The sequence below is a fragment of the Oryzias latipes genome, chromosome 7 (genome assembly GCF_002234675.1).
Source record: "Oryzias latipes chromosome 7, ASM223467v1".
NCBI classification, from domain to species: Eukaryota; Metazoa; Chordata; class Actinopteri; order Beloniformes; family Adrianichthyidae; genus Oryzias; species Oryzias latipes.
The window spans coordinates 6631277-6649272 of record NC_019865.2 but is presented as its reverse complement, the minus strand read 5'-3'; the positions used below and the strand labels follow the sequence as shown (position 1 = coordinate 6649272).

Genomic DNA, 17996 nt, shown 5'->3' with positions numbered 1-17996 from the left:
ACTGGTCCAGACAACTCAAAAATCTGTAGCACCCATAAGGGTCAACCCCCCCCCCACCCGTACAGGTGAATGTGACTAAAGCTTTAGGACCAGTGATTTTCACTTTTCCAGCATAAATGAGTAAAAAAATTAAGTTGTGGCAAAATCATATTTAAATTCTGAAAATATTGTTACATTTTGTTCAGAGAAAAAAATATGATAGGCGTCCTCTAACCGATTTTGGATAAATGCACTTCAGAGAAAAAGGATGCATATTAGGAAATAATACAGGCTATGGTGAATTGATTGTTTGTGGTGTGTGTAACTTACATTAGTACTCGTTCATTTTGGTTTGTTTGTTTGTTTTATTTTTCTTGACGATTAAACTTTTCCAAGTTAAGTTTTCTCCATTTGTTTTTTTACACAGCACACGTTTGATATTTATTCTAAAGTGATGGCCGTGCATTCAGCTTTCCTCCCTCATGGTGCAGTTCACGCTTTGACACATCTGTGTGTGTTCAAATGCTCTGAACTGTATGAATGTGCATGTAACTAATGTGCATGCTGCATGCAGGTACGCATCACTTCATGCATGTTGACATAAGGTGGTCATATTTGTGCAGCGTTGCATGAGGCCATGAGGCTGCCGGGCTATCAGCATCTGTACCACACCACTCCCTGGTATCCTCAGAGCTCATGGTGCTACCACAGTTACAATGTTTTAATTAAACAAAAATGGAAAGTCAAAGCCTTAAGAGCCTTATTTAACAGTCTTAAATTCTTCTCATCATATGTGCAGGATTGAATCATCAAATATTTACATTAAACGCCTCTCTCTTTTACCCTTCCTTTATCAATATCTGCAGTGAGGCAAAACAATCAATAATATTTTCTAAAAGATTAGATTAAGATTGATCCAAAAGCTTGTCAGCAGTTGCTTTTCTTCATTTTTTGAAAGAATTTGCTACCAGACAAGACTCCAAATGATGGTTCCTGTCTGTATGTGTGGCTGCGTGATAGTTTGTGCACACGAACGAACCTCCATCTGTGTCAATGAAGTCAGCCTGGGCCTGTTTAGGTACAGCTTCTCCTCCAAATCCTCAGAGGCGTAGAAAAATCCACCCGGCAAAGCAGCAGAGAAGCTGACGTTCAGGATCCTTCCAGGTGCTGCGTCCAGATCTGGCTGGATGTTGAAGATGAAAACGTTCTCCACTGGCACAGAGAGCACAGCAGACACGCCCTCCAGGAAGTTACCCAGCAGTGGTGACAGGAAGTGCTCCTGGGTCATGTTCTGCAAACGGACTGTGACACTGTTTCCAAGCATGTCCTCGGTGATGATGAGGACACGGAGAACACACTGAGCTGAGATGCTGTGGACACCGTCTGCAAAGTTAGGAAGGAGAACAAAGAAAAATGTGTTAAATGATTAAACACCTTTATTGAGTCGTCCAATAGGTGAATTTAATAGTTAGTGGGGCAGAAAATAATGGATGAAAAGATAATAAAACAGAAAGAAGGGTAAAAAAAAAAAAAAAAGAAAGACAGCCAAAAAGGAGAAAATTAGAGATTTAAGCCAAGCCAGAGTGATTTCTATACCAGGACACCTAAACTAGCTTTATGTCCCAAACAACATCTTCAAAGCTGCATTTTGTCTCAGAGAACATTTAGCAGGTTCCGTTATCCTAATATGAATTTATCTCACAACCTATTAATGAAAATTTTAAAAATTCAATGCAGCAATAGACAATTCAGAAATTAAAAGTATACTGTTGGTATAGTTCCACAGAACATACAACAAAACAGTTTGAAGAAAAAAAGAAAGGGATTATTTACCAAAATAGAAAAATGATAAACAACCTTGTGTAAGAACAACACAAAAATTTGTGTGCATTTTTGTCTGTGGTGCGTGATTATGGGAAAACATGGAGGAAACCATAAAATGAGTAAAAATGTTATACAATTAAAAAATAAAATAAAAAAATGTTGGAAAATTAGAAAATGAGAAGCCTGATGGGAAAAAGTGCAGACAGTCCTGACTTTGTGACTTTGTTTTGATACCTTGATGCCTTTTTTTCTTTCATTATTGCGTGCTTAGGTGAATAATTATTATACTTTTAATATGTAAAAGTGTATTCATAAAGCATAGTAAGATGGGGGGGGGTCAGAATTAATACCATTTCTTTTCTAACCACTTATTTTCCGAGCATTTTATCATTTGTTTCCTTACCGAGAAGGAGGATCTAAAGGCAGGGATGCCCAGTTTAGTTTAGTTTACTTTAGTTTAGTTTAGTTTAGTTTAGTTTAGTTTACTTTAGTTTAGTTTAGCAATCAGCTATTGTATTTTATAAATGATTTAATTTTTTGTACTATTAGTGAAGCTCGTGAGACAACTGTGTTGTAATCTTGAGCTATTTAAATAAAACTAAATTGAATTAAACTTCTCGTGTTTATTTAAGTATTTTATTTTGTTGTTTACTGCTTTAGGTTTATTAATTACTCAATCAAAGCTCTTGCTATCAATACTGTAAAAAGCTGATCAATCCATTTAGAGAACACTACGGCTGTTCTGGGAGCACATCAACCAACACCGTACCAGAACTCACCATGTCAATTTTTCTGTCAGTTTTTTATTGATCTAAATATTAAAATCCATACTCACCACTTTCAATTGTATTACTTTAAGCACTTCAGTTTATTTCCGATCAATGCCGTATTACCCCAGGCCAAATGATAAAAGTGGTTGAATAGAAGGTGAGACACCTTCTTGTCCTTTTTTTTTTAATCATCCCATTTACATCCAATAGATGTAAATATTTAAACTGCACACATACAATCAAGTTAAGTCCAAAAACTGCTCTTTTATCCTCACAACTTCTCATAATACCCTGAATATAACCATGTGATAAAGAAATGAAAAAGTTTTAGTCAAATATTGATATATTTTTCACAACATCATCCTAAACCGGTTTTGTTTGGTTAAGAGACAGTTAAATCTGATGTGAAAGGTTGGACAAAATCGTGTCAGTGGAAGATTTTAAGTAATTCAAAGTGAATGAAGAAGCAAAATGGAATAAATTGACAGTCTTGCAGAAAAAAGAAATGACAGGAAAAGGAGAAAAGGAGGAAAGCAACATGACAGCAGTAGATGTGGGGTGAGGGGTGAAGGAAACGCAGACAGTGAAACAGAAAAGATCGAAGTGGGGGGGCACAGAGGTGATGGAGAGCAAAGGAGAGCGAAAAGGGAATTTTTTAAAAATCGGGAAAAAGAAAAGGGAGACTATGATGAGGAACGGAGGGGAAACGGAATCAGTTTCTGCAACCTGGGGTGAAAGAAAGAAAAAATGTCACTGTTTTAGTCTAAACAAGCAAAGATCGCTGATGTTAGCTTTCTTTAATTGTCATCCAATGAGGAGAACAATGATGTTTGTGAACTAAAATGGAGAAAATCTAAAAAAAGAAAAAAAAAAGAATTACATTTTTTTTGGTCCTTTGCTGTTGAGAGAAAGCAAAAAAGACAACAACAAAACACAGGAAAAGGATGATGCCATTAGAGTACAAGAAAATGAGAAGTGCACAATAATCAGTGAACAACACAAATTAATTAATGTATGAGGAAACAAGGAGAATGAAGGAGAAAATAAAGAGGAAGAGAAAGGAAGTTGGGGGTTGGGTCTGGTGGCAGCTGGTTTGATTACCGGATTATGAGGAGCCTCACTCCCCGCTGACTTCCAACACACACCCCAAACATGAACACAAACACACAGAAAAACACACAGAGATGTAGAAGGGCCTTTGGGATAAGTGAACAGCCAGAGGGTGAAGAGAGGTTATGAGGGGGAAATGAAGGACAGGCCTCAGAAATCTTCTAAATCTCTCAGACTAAAAAGATTTATTATCGGTAAACTGGATCACCGTTCAAAAAGGCGCAGCGCTAATTGACACCAATCTCCAACTGTCATTGAAATGAGAGAAGGATATGTGAAAGCACACAGACGCACAAAGGCACAAAGCAGAGAACGACACCAGATACACAAATGGATCTGGCTCAGCTAAATGTGGCCTCCAGGCATTTACCTGGGATTCTACAACCAATTTAGAAGCAGCCGCAGTCCAGTGGGCATCTAAAACAAGTGTGAGATGCAACTTCAGCATGTTCCACTCACAAGCTGGGAATGGGTCTGGAGTAACATCATCAATCCAGGCATTACACTTTGGACAAAAAAATTTTTTGGATACTTCTTATTTTTGATGACAATTAGTGGAGTTTAATCCAGGATTTTTTATTTCTTTTTGAACACACATGTAACATTTTGCCACAGACGGTTGTCTGTTCAATTCATAGCCAAATTATATGAGCAGGCAAATATTTTCAACAAAAAAACACATTTTCTGGTATATAGGTCAGATGGAATGGAAATACACAGTGGTTTTTTTTTCCATTCATATTGGAACGCGGAAAGAATCTGCTAAGAAAACAGAGAAATGATTTTCCAAAACCACACTGAGGTTTAGGTCACAAACATAGGCCTCCATCAACAGTGCAAACATGTTAAACTGAACACTAGTACTGGGAAAAAAAAACTATAGCATTGTTTTAAAATAGACTGCAGTGAATATACTGTAACTTTTTTAAAGGTTTGGATTGTTCGGGGTTAGATTTTAAATCATACAGATTATGTCAACTCAAAATGTTTCATGCAAGGAAAATGATATTTTGTTTCTACATAAATTTTTTATTTAGCCCAAATTTTTTGATTTTTTGATACATGATATATATATATATATATATATATATATATATATATATATATATATATATATATATATATATATAAAGGGCGCCATCATGTTGTCTGTATAATTTATATATACACAAACAAACCGGTATATAAATTATACAGACAACATAATGGCGCCCATACCGGAGTCCTTAACTGGAACCCAAAGATCGCCTTCTCCCCCAGTTCGGTCAAATTACTCTGTTTTTTGTCGAAAAAAAGACTAATCTAACTTAGGTTTCTATCTTGTTCTAAGCTTCAAACCTTAAGCACTATAGATGTCTCAGTCAAAACCTGCTATGCTTTTTGACACACACTGGAACTCCTTTTGCGGCTTTTCACCGATATGCAACACATTACTAATATAAAGCGTTACACACCTGCGGTAAGCCACTTTTCTCCATGGCAGAATGAGCTGATTCTCGTTGATCGTGTTAAGGGTTGAAAAAGTTACAATAGTTGAAGGAATGTAAACACTGGAGCTAAAGCTCTGTTGTAAAAGGGTAAACAGTTTTACAAACCTGAACACTTTTGTTAATATCAGTTTTGAGAAGAGTAAACGATTGCCGCATTTTGCCCCATTTTAAGCTCATCTTGCACACTAAACCTTTATTTTGTACTGGAGACCAGCTGCTTCTGCTTCCAGCTAATATGGCTGCCATCTTATCTGTGGCCAGGTCCCCCTCAATTTAATGCCTTAGTCACAACTGCCCTCACGGGTAGATACAGGTTGTCTGCAGGTGAAAAATGGTTAAACCTGTACGGATGAGTTTCAGCCACTTCTCTCTATAACCCAAAAACCCCTTAGGCTGAATGTGACTAAGGCAAACCAAACTAGCTCACACTTTGGAAATGTTTGTTCATTCCTAACATTTTTCTTTAAAGGCATGTATGCTCCATATTTATTGAAAGTTATGCAGAAAATTCAAAGTCGTAATGTGGCGGGTAATAAAGCACTGAAAGAATCCCACAGCACCCTCTCTGTATGAGTGTGTCATATTTATATTGTCATGAATTTCAGAGTTATTACAAGGACAACATGGGATTGGGAATTATTTTTGCAATAAAAGGTAAGCAAAAGTAATCTTCAGAGGGAGTCCACAAGTCATAACTTATGCATCAGCACATCTCTATACCACTCTGCTTCATCTGTATGGAGACAATAAAACATTAATGACCTCCACACTCAAAACTCCACTAAAAGAAATGCATTTGTTCCACCAGAAGAAAACAAAGCATTTTCCAAAAAACTTGTAGACACTTTAGCAGCTATTAACAACTCCCATGGGATGCTTGCCAACATCTGTACGTGCAAAAAGGAGCAGAGCTTGGGGGTGGTGTATATTGCGCTTCTAAGAATATCCAACATTGGTCTAGAGTCATCAGCGAGGTACCGCGTGCGTGAGCATCAACGCACCGTGACAGAGAGGCTGGCCTCCGATCACCAACTCTAAGACGCTTTGTGGGTATGCAGTCCCAGCGCTTCAAAGGGTTGAGGGAGTTCGCTACTATCTCCCTGTGCCAGGTTCCCTGACTAATAGCACACTCAAAGCTTCTTGAATGTCAGAGCATCCTGAGCTTGCTGCCTGGAAATCCGGATGGAAATAGTCTGCAAAGTAGCATACAATTGAAACTCACAGCGGGGGGTGAAAAAAGCCTCAGAAACATTTCTAAAACCTGCAATACAAGGCAGAGCGATGAGTCAGGGACAGGAACCCTGGCATTTTCCTCTTTGCAGCAAAGGTGAACTGCTGGGTCGATGCTTCTCTGACTACTTGTTATTTAAGAAATTTCATTATTATTATTTTTAACATCAGAAAAAATTAAAGAAAGCTAAATGAAGTTTATGACACATCCTGCGGAAGAACCTTATTCATTAATTTTAGTATAAAAAGTGGCCTTTTTAATGCTTTTTAAAATATCTATCCATCCATCCATTCATTCATCCATCCATCCATCCATCCTTCCCTCCCTCCATCCATCCATACATAGCGTTAAAGGTTGAAGAGCCCTTAGCTAAACACTGCACTGCATATAAAATAGGGGGGAAAAAAATCATTTTCTGTGATGCTAATGCAGATCACTGCTTGTTCATTAAGTTTGCATCCATCTGAATAAATGTGTAAATTAAATTTACTGATCTGTAATCAACAAAAACAGTTTTCCTGTTTTTACACAGCCAGAGGAAAAGCTCCCTTTCATGCTAAAATGTCTACAAGAAAAACATGAAATGTTCAGCATGTACGGCTGTCAGTCTTTCTTTCAGTCAATACTGGAAAACAAAACAAGGTTGGAAGTTCAAATCCCTACATGTATCAGTGATTCACACATGACATTAACACTGCCGACCTTTAGGCTATGACTAAAGCCGTTTGCAACCCCGAATCTTTCAAGAGTCAGGATTAAAAAGAAATAAACCAAAAGGGGCGATATATATTACAACCAGCATGCAAAACCAAGAAGAGTTAAATCGGATTTGCTGCCTACAAAGGCACTGCGGCACTGCTCTGAAACATACCAAACACTCTCTCGGGGCTCTCACGCTATTACTTCACAGCCTATGCACTCACTATTGCATGGTTTTAAATCCCATTTCACACCAGCTTGTCACGTCTCTTTGTTTGGCCTTTTCCTGTCTCTCCTCTGTGTCCTCAAGACGTCCGGTTAAAAACATGAGAGCAGATCAAACTTTGGAAAATTCTATTCGTAGTTCCCAACTGCCCTCCAAAATGTTAAAAAAGTGCCAGATGAATGCAGATATTTCTTAATACATGGGCATAATTTGTTAAAAGGGCAGAGAAGCAGGTGTTTAAACTCTTCATTCTTATAGTCCCACTCCGATCACCTTTTGATCTATTTTAAAAGCGTTCTCAATGATCTTTTCATTGTGATTGTGTCGTTTTTAGCCAAAATCCTGAACCGTTTTTATAGGGTCTGCAGAGCGGCAGGAGTTAATTAGAAATTCACCTCTGAGTTGTGGGTGAGAACGTTGGCACAGAATAATTCTGCCCCTATTTCCCATCTTTCCAATGTTTACACTCTCTCCCGTAAGCCTATAGCCCCTCACAATCCCAATCTAACATTACCGGTGCGTAGACGTACAGGAATCTGTTTGTCTACAAGAGGATGCATCAGAATGGAGCAGAGCAGGGAACTTGTGGCTTGCCGTAGTTAGGATCTGCATCAAACCTACAAGCTTTCTCCTTTTTTTGCTTTATTTTATTGTCTTATTAATTTTAAGTTTAATTGTAAAAAAAAAAGTCTAAAACAAAACAAAGCCTATAAACCGCTTAGCAAATATAATGATGTTACAATATTGGTTTTTCACTAAACAATCCAAAAACAAGCATTTTCAAAAGGCCTTTTGTCATCTGCTCCTGATTCACAACAATTTAAAATAAGGAAATGCTCAGAAATGCAATTTAAGCTTAATGCTCTTCGTATGTGTCCTCCATCATGAAAAAATGCCACAAGAACATGTTAAAAACACCCAAAAACTTGATTTTCAACAGAACGACCAAGCAGATGGCGTGAGGAGGTTGACCAGTAAAAGTGGTTTTCAATTAAACAAGTGACTAAAGGGGGTAGGGGAAGATGGAGACTGGCCACTAAAGGGTTAATTATGACATGTATGCAACAGAACAGATCACACAGACCCAGGCGCTGGCTTGACAGCTGAGTTTTGCGCTCTGTTTGTCTGTTAAAGCCTTGCAGCCCCCTGAGGTTCGGCCACTGATTATACTCTGTTAAGTAGAACACTGGAAAAAAAAATCAACACAAACACACACGCGCACACAATTGCTCCAAATACATTATGGTTTAACCCACCCTTTTATAACAGAGGGACTAATCTTTTGCATTAAAGCAGCTTCACTTAAATTCACTGAACACAGAAAGCTCAGACACACTTTCAGTCCACATTACAATTACACACTCACCAACACACACGTGTTTATTGTACTTTTAAATCAACCCGCCGTGACCTCTCCGAGTAGCAGATGTGAAATTGGTCCACAGCTGTCCACGGCTGCAGCTTTCGTCTTTGCTTTCAACGCTGTTCTCTATCCTGTTCAAGTTAAAGTCAGTTATTTAGTTTTCGGTATAGAATATGTAACAAACTCTTTTTTTATGCTAAATAATGCTTGTTTTCATTTTTTTGTAGATTTTAAGGAAAACCTGAATCCTGATAATTTGTGATTTTATATTTTATTTTACTTTTAGCATTTTTAGTGACTTCATTAAATACAAATTTACGTTTTAACAGACATAAGAGACTCGATGTCTCTTAATGTCTTGAAGGTGAGTCATGGCATCTGGACTTAGTGTCTTCTTTCTTAACTTTATTTCCAAATTTATGAAACAATAATCCTCAGGGTTTTATCTGTTCCAAGTCGTGCTAAAAAAATAGTGGAGTTCTGGTTTAAACGGCGGAAATTAGTGACATACAGCATGAAGGGGTTAAACCCAGATGCCATGATTCACCTACAAGACGTCACCTGGATGAATGAGAACCTTCATCGACAGCTTAAATGTATCCTCATTAAATCTGTTTTACCCTATTTTGTTAGAAAGACAAAAAACCTAAACAGATGTGTTGAAGATTCTCTAAAGTATGTCCCGACAGTAAAACATGTTTTTAGTTTACAATTACAAAAAAAGGCGTTAAATATTTCCTATGAGACACAGACACAACTGCTTGAATTTTAAGTCTTTGAGAGAATTAAAAAAGGAGAAACACATTGCAGCTGAAAGCAGCAACGTCTGGAATACTGGCCGGCTCATCTTCCTACTGTGATCTTGTTTGTTTACAGTAATCATGTTAATGTTCTGAGGCTAATGCAATAATGATTTATTGATGAAATGCTGCTAAACATAGAGCTGGCTTTCCAATCTTATGAGGAGTTCTCCTGATTTTTTCCTGCACACATTTTTCTCTGAAGAGCAGTCTTAGCGGTCCTCAGCTAACCTTAGACAAAAGTCGTGTGTTCCTAATGATAACTAGGATTTAAATTTGTAATTAAAAGCACTGATCTTTGCTGTGTGACTGATTAGAAGATGTAAGAACTTCAATTGTGTTCCTAATGTGTCCTGGGGTAATGATGCACAGCGATGGGTGGGTTTCAGAATGCTGAGGGAAACTCGACGATAATGAGTTCATGTCAACACAAGTAAGCCAAGACACAGACACCAATTGGATATCAACATGTTGTAACAAAGGACATAACTTTTCCTACTACCTAAAAGCAATTTACGTAGAGTATTTTCTAACCCCTAAAAGTGCAGCTCTAGGGGAAAAAAAGACCTATTCTAACAATATTTTTATCTATTAGAAAATTGTTCCCAGTGGTCTTTTAATTCTAATTTTGTCATTTTTAACCAAATTTAAAAAAAAAAAAAAAACCTGTGTCACTTTTAAATCCATTTTCTGTAGAGAAGCAGAAGTTAATTAGAAGTTTGCCTTTGAGTTGTGGGCAGGACTGTTGGCAAGGAAGTAACTCTCACTGATATCCCATGATTGTTTTTTTTTTTTACACTCTCCCGCTGGCAAACAGCCGCTCACAACCCCAAACTGAAATTACCAGTGCTACAAAAAAGGTTCGCAATATTGGAGCTATCCAGCCGTACAGTTTTGAGCCAGATGCCAGCTAAGACGAGGAAAACAAACGTGAATCTATTTGTCTGCAAGTGGATGCATCAGAATGGCGCAGAGAAACGAGACGTTGGTTTGCCCATTTCTGTGGCTGCATCACAACAGAGATTTTGTATAGGCAGGATTTTATCTATTCATGATTCATCATGATTTGAATAAAGAAATACTCAGAAATGCTGTTTTAATCTTAAATTCTTTTCTTTTTTCATTATGAGAAAAATCCTAAAAGAACATGTTAAAAACACAAAAAAAACAATTTTCAAGAAAGAAAATAGTATGTTGGAGTGAGTCTTTAAAGATACAACATAAAAATCATGTTTTTCGAGTTTTTAACATGTTCTTTAGCATTTTTTTGACGAAGGACATACAGTATATAAAAAGATTTTGCTCAAAACTGCATTTCTTTATTTAAGTCAGTGTGAATCAGGAGCAGACGAAAAAATCCCATTGGAAAAAGAGCTTATCTGTGATGTAGAAAATACGCTGGACGTGTCACAAGCCCCCTGCTCTGCTTCATTCAGATGCATCCCACTTGTGGACGCCTAGATCCATGTACGTTTTCATTTTCCTCATCCGAGCAGGAATCTGAGCTCAAAAGATGTTTAGAGTGAGTCTTTAAACATTCTGTCACTGGAATTACAAGGTATTCAATTCAATTCAATTCAATTTTATTTGTATAGCCCAAAATCACAACAACAGTCGTCTCGATGGGCTTCGAAGTAAAACATGAAATCAAAAGGATCACGAATACAAAGAGTTCAATAGAAAAATACTAAAATGAACTAACAAACTGACTAAGCTATACTGGCATCCCTGCCCTTAGACCCCCCTTCGCGGTAAGGAAAAACTCCCAAAAAAACCCGGATTCCGGAAAAAACGAAGAAACCTCAGGGGTGCCCACATGAAGGAGGGATCCTCCCCCAGGACGGACAGGCGATTTACCAGAACTCTTAGAGAAGAATTAACTTATCTAAATCTACAACTACATATATAAAAGTCCAGCAGACGAGCTTCATCCAGCCGTGGTTGTGGGGACAGTCAAAGGCGCGAGTCGAGCCGGAGACAGGAACCACAGCCAGGTGTAGGAGCAGGAGCAGAGACGAGGTACTCGGTCAGGTACAGAGCAGAGACGAGCCAGAGGCAGGAACCACAGCCAGGTGTAGGAGCAGGAGCAGAGACGAGGTACTCGGTCAGGTACAGAGCAGAGACGAGCCAGAGATGAGCCAGAGGCAGGATCCACAGCCAGGTGTAGGAGCAGGAGCAAAGGCGAGGTAAACGGTCAGGAACAGGAGCACGGATGAAACAACTGGAGTCTGGAAGCACTCCCACTCCCCAGGAGGGGAGAGGAAAAGAGGGACAATACATGAATCGCACTGTACCAAACAGAGGCATGGAGAACTAAATGATAAATTATGGTCAAGAATAGAGGAGAGGAAGGGTAGAAGTAGAAGAGAAAAGAGGACAGAACCCCAGTGCACCATAGTTACCCCAGCTTCAACTTCTAGCAGCCTTTTAAAAGAAATAGTTATTATTAAGTTTAATTTAAACAAATTAACATTAAGTTAAATAATCTCTGAATACTAACTAGTCTGACAATAAGCCTGTCCAAATAGGAATGTTTTCAGTCTAACTTTGAATGTAGAAACTGAGTCGGCCTCTCTTACATGAACTGGGAGTTTATTCCATAAAACAGGGGCGTGGTGGCTAAACGCTCTACCTCCAACCGTACTTTTACTGATTCTAGGAACCACAAGCAGTCCTGCATTTTGCGAGCGAAGTGTTCTCATTGGATGGTAAGGGACTATGAGGTCCTTAATATAGGACGGGGCCATTCCATGTAAGGCTTTATAGGTTAACAGGAGGATCTTGAACTTGATTCTAGAATCAACTGGGAGCCAATGGAGCGAAACTAACACAGGAGTGATGTGATCTCTTCTGCTGGTTCCAGCTAACAATCTAGCTGCTGCGTTCTGAACAAGCTGGAGACTTCTTAAGGAACTCTTAGGACACGCTGCTAACAAAGAGTTACAGTAATCCAGTCTAGATGTAACAAATGCATGGATGAGTTTTTCAGCATCACTCTTAGAAAGTATATTTCTGATCTTAGCAATATTCCGCAGGTGAAAAAAGGCAGTTCTACACGCCTGAGATATGTGAGCCTTAAATGATAAATCCTGGTCAAATAAAACCCCAAGGTTTCTAACTGTGGAATTGGGGGCTATACTTATGCCATCCAGGGAGACTATCTGAGCAGACAGAGCATCTCTGAGGTTTTTAGGACCAAGTATAATGACCTCAGTTTTTTCTGGGTTCAAGAGGAGGTAATTAATTGTCATCCAGGTCTTGATGTCTCTGATGCAGGCGTTCAGTTTTTCTATCTGGTCATTCTGGTCAGGCTTCATGGATAAATACAACTGCGTATCATCGGCATAACAATGAAAATTAATGCTGTGTTTCCTGATTATGTTTCCTAGGGGTAGCATATAAAGCGTAAACAGGATCGGTCCCAAGACTGAGCCCTGTGGGACTCCATAGTTGACTCGAGTGCACTGAGAGGAATGGCCATTTACATTAACGAACTGATACCTATCGGACAGATAGGATTTAAACCACTGGAGAGCAGATCCTCTGATCCCTATGTCCTGCTCTAATCTATGGAGTAAAATACTGTGGTCGATAGTGTCAAAGGCTGCACTGAGGTCCAACAGGACCAGAATAGAAAGTAGTCCCTTTTCTGAGGCCAATAACAAGTCATTATAGACTCTAACTAGTGCAGTTTCCGTACTGTGGTGAGGTCTAAACCCCGACTGAAAGTCTTCAAAGTGGCTGTTGTCCTGTAGGTGGCAGTAAAGCTGCTTAACTACAACTCTTTCTAGGATTTTAGAAATAAAGGGCAGGTTTGATATCGGTCTATAGTTGGCCAAGATGCTAGGATCCAAACTGGGCTTTTTCAGAAGAAGTTTAACAACTGCATATTTAAAAGACTGTGGCACGTAACCCGTTTCCAGAGAGGCATTTATCATTGTTAATATGGGATCATTAATTAGGGGAAAAGTTTCTTTAAAAAGTCTAGTGGGAATTGGGTCTAACAGACACGTTGAGGATTTGGAGGACGTAATAATTGATGTTATTTCCGCTTGATCCACAGCAGTGAAGCAGTCCAATGTTATAGAGGTTTCTATGGATGCATCCATTTCTACCGCTTCAGCCTGTTCTGGGCTGATAGTAGGAATAACTTGATTTAACTTATGTCTAATATTTGAGATTTTACTATCGAAAAATGTAAGAAAATCATCAGAGCTGAGAGAAACAGGAACATGTGGTTCTACTGAGCTCTGACTGCGAGTTAATTTAGCTATAGTGCTAAAAAGAAATCTTGGATTGTTTCCATTCTCTGATATTAAGGTTGAATAGTACTGCTTCTAGCTCTACGCAGAGCTTTTTTATAATTTAATAGGCTATGTTTCCAGGTATCCAGAGACTGCTCTGAACCGGAGCGGCGCCATTCTCTTTCCAACTTACGGGTTTCTTGTTTAAGAGAACGAGTTTCAGCGTTAAACCACGGTGCTACTCGGTTTTGTCTGACGAACTTAGGTTTCAAGGGGGCAACAACATCGAGTGTACTCCTGAGGGCTTGTAAGGCATCATTAACAAAGTGGTCATTTATACTAGGACTGATACTATGGGAGCTGGTCTCAGAGTATTTTCTCAGAATATCACTAAGTACTGGCTGAACTGTGTGTTTAAACTCAGACACAGAACGGTCAGTTAAGGTTCTTCTAGGCTGTTTCTTATTCATTGGGGCAGAAGGATGTTCCAGTGTAAGCTGGAAGGTAATCATAAAGTGATCAGAAATGATGGGGTTAAGAGGAAGGACACTCAGCTGGCTGATCTCTATACCATGGGTTAGAACAAGATCCAGGGTGTGCTTATGACAGTGAGTGGGTTCTTTCACACTTTGGGTGAAACCAACATCATCTAATAAAGCTGCAAAAGCCTTTCCTAGGCAGTCACTGGGGTCATCAACATGAATATTAAAATCCCCTAATATTATAATTTGATCAGAATCTAAGACAATAGTCGATAGGATGTCGGAAAACTCAGTTAAAAATTCTGAATATGGGCCGGGGGGGCGATAAATAATTATGAGTAAAACAGGTTTTGGAGTTTTCCTGTTCGGGTCATTTATAGACAATATGATGTTTTCAAATGAATTATAAGCATTTTTAACTTTAGGGCTGAGAAGTAAGCTAGACTGTGATATTACTGCCAAACCACCTCCTTTCCCTGAAATCCTGGATTTCTGATAGTTAGCATAAGTGGGGGGGGGTTGCTTCATTCAATCTAACATAGTCATCCTGATGGAGCCAAGTTTCTGTTAAGGCTAAAAGACGAAGGTTGTTATCAGTAATTAACTAATTGACTAAGAGGGACTTGGAGGAAATGGATCGAATGTTTAATAAACCATATTTAATGACATCATAATTCTGCTTGTGAGTACTGCTGTCTGTCACTTTAAGGTTTCTAAGACGCGCTCCTTTCATTTGTCTTTCAGCACATAAGCTATAGCTAGGACCTGCTTGACTTTCCCTGCATGGGTTTTGCACCAGCACTAACCCTAAGGGAGGCTCAGAGGAGCGTTTTCCACTGCTGCTCTGCGCCCGGGTCTCGTCTCTGGATTGTCAGGTTAACAGACTAAGGCTAGCAGAAATGTTTCTAGAAAGAAGAGCGGCACCGTCCCGAGTGGGATGGACGCCGTCTCTCCGCATGAGACCGGGCTTCCCCCAAAACGCGCTCCAGTTATCCACAAAAACAACGCCGTTTTCTGGGCACCATCTAGAAAGCCAGCGGTTAAATGATGAAAAGCGGCTGTACATTTCATCATTGACTAAGTTCGGCAGGGGACCAGAGAAAATTACAGTGTCGGACATCGTCTTAGCCAGTTGACACACCGAAGCTACGTTTAACTTAACCACCTCTGACTGTCTCCGTCGGGCATCATTACCGCCTGCGTGAATCACGACTCGACGGAACCTGGACTTACTCTGAGCTAACATCCTAAGGTTCCCCTCGATGTCGAGGGGAACCTTAGGAGAAGGTATATTTTCCAGGGTTGTAGATGGACATCATTTTCATGCTGCTTTGCATTTAGAGCATGTATGGGACAAAAATCAGTGAAGATCCGAGTTCTGTGCCAAAGCTTAGCCGCAAAGCTCTTGGATTCCTGTGAATCTGTAATGTCCTCAACTCCAAACTGTTGCTGCCAGAATACTAATTCCTCCAGAGCTGCCCCCTCATAAATATCGTGGCTATATTTATAACAACTTTCCAGCAGTTACTCTACTAGTTGGTAGACAAAGTTATTGGAATGAACAACATCAAGTAGACTTTGTTTGTGCGGGGCAGCTCCCCGGAGAGAAAGACTTCCTCGATGCAGAGCAGCCAAAGGCTGCGAGCTGCAGAAATAAGACACCTGATCAGCTTGTTTGTCTGAGTTACAGTCTGCTGTGATTTTGGTGTTTCCTTCAAGGGCAAAAACACATGCATTTATATGAAATGTTAGACGATAGATGCCGAAAAGCCTGTCATCTGGTTCATTCTTGGCCAAGGATGCTCTGCAAACATCCATGTAAGAGTGGAGAGCTGTTGGAGATACGACCTCCAGTCATTCCACATAATACTGCACCATCAAATTATATTATAAGGTTTTATTTCTCATATTTAATGTGTACATCAAATTAGTTTTTTTATTGATTATTAAAAACCAAAAATACCAGCAGAAATTTACAGCTAACAGCCAGTTCTCTGCAGAAATACTCTAAAATGAAAAATAGGACAAATGCTGGTCAATGTAGAAACCTGTTTGAGGTCAAGGTTTGTTCGCGGAGTTATGGTGAATTACATAATACTAATTAGCAAGCAGAGCATTAATGCTGCCATCTGGCTTTCTGTGCTTTGGAGAGGAAACTGTGTCAAACTCTTAAAACCAAAACTTGGCCGGAACCACTTTGACCCATAAGAATGAACTTTTAGGAGCTCATCTAATGGGTTTTAATGGGCTTTTAAAAGGTTTTATATACTATGCTATATCCTTGAACCATTGTAAATGATGGTCATCGTTGTTGCGGAGTCAGCTTAAAGTACAACTTGCATACAATGGATTTGTTGAGAGCCCATTTTATGAACAATCAGAGGATTTTCTCTTTGGTACAGGAAGTTTTGGAAATTACAAGTCAATATGTGTAATGGTTTAAATATATCTTTGCAGGGTGTGCCATCTTATAAAAGTGCAAGAAAACACACCTGCTGTAGCATTATGGGCCATTATATCATTTTACAATATACTTTAAAAAATATTTTTAAGTTTTCTAAAGCCTGCATGCAGCACTACGGGGGTTGACTCGTACGGTTGCTGCCGATTTTGGGGTTTTCTGGGCCTAAGGAGGGTCATAGAGAGCCTAAATCTTAAGAGGAGCACAGGTTCAAGGTTGAGGTTCAAGGGATGTCATGAAAATGGAACGAACCATTGTCAATGCATAATGCTAAGCGTTTTGAAGAGTATTGGTATGGCTGATTTTAGTTGCACTTATGGTGTACAGTTGATGCCACACACTAGTCACACTAAGCTGTATGGACTTCTTACTGACTGTAGGCAACGGCTGGGCAAGTGATAAGCAAGCGTCCGTAGGATGTCCGTAGGATGACCTCACAATCTACGCTCTGATTGTCTAGTTTCCTCATTTCTAACATTCAGGCTGCACACAAGAACAACACATATATCACACAAACTACACTAGTGGGTATCCCTGCACAGTTTGCAGGATTTGGGGAGGTTGAAAAAATTCAATATCCTAACATGTCTATACATACCAATGTAGACATGTGTACGTGCCCACCCAGTGCAAACAAAGTCAAGTCTCCATGACGCTGTTGAGGCTAAAAGTGCATCACTGTAGACATATTTGAGAAAGGAAAAAACATTTTTTCCCTGAAAGAGTAAATGAGAATGTTGCATTTAATTTTAAGTTAAGAAAAAATATGAAATGGACAAAAGATACTCTCTGATCCTATTGCCTTCCTCTTCAGTTTTTTTGTTTTGGTAAATTCTATTTTTCCAACTTATCTGATGCTTTTACTGCAGAATGTTACAATCTGACTGAAAAGCATTGGACATACAAAAAAAATAATAATGGCATCAACAAGAGGGATAAAATCACTTAATGCAAATGGTAAGCATTCATAAAAGTCCTGCTTTGCTCCAAACAACCACTGAAAGCTCTTTACAAGACCAGACACATCACCCATGCAGAGCATTTCCTCGTGCCCATAAAAAGAAAAGAAAATACATTGCATTGTTGATGGAGAAATACAGTGGGATCAGAGTTATTAACATATGTTTTATTGGAAAACACACACCACTTAGCTGAAAAAGCCACATCCGAAGGTTTTACCCTTGGCCCCAACATACTTTCTTCCTTGTATTATTGGTTAACATCATACTATTATCTCAGATGAACATAATCTGAAAAATAAAGTACATTCACTTGGGATCTGACCTCTCTAATCTGACCCATATTGCACATGAAAAA

The 17996-nt window shown here is 39.1% G+C and overlaps 1 protein-coding gene across 3 annotated transcripts in view; it reads right to left on the bottom strand.

Moving 5' to 3' along the window:
• The window catches only part of celsr3 (cadherin EGF LAG seven-pass G-type receptor 3), a 103621-nt gene that overhangs the window by 73938 nt on the left and 11687 nt on the right, over positions 1-17996 (bottom strand). For all 3 annotated transcript variants that reach the window (XM_020704490.2, XM_011476832.3, XM_020704489.2), the window contains exon 2: positions 1019-1362. In XM_020704490.2, coding sequence (XP_020560149.1) covers positions 1019-1362 — 344 coding nt within the window. The remainder of the gene's footprint in view (positions 1-1018; positions 1363-17996) is intronic.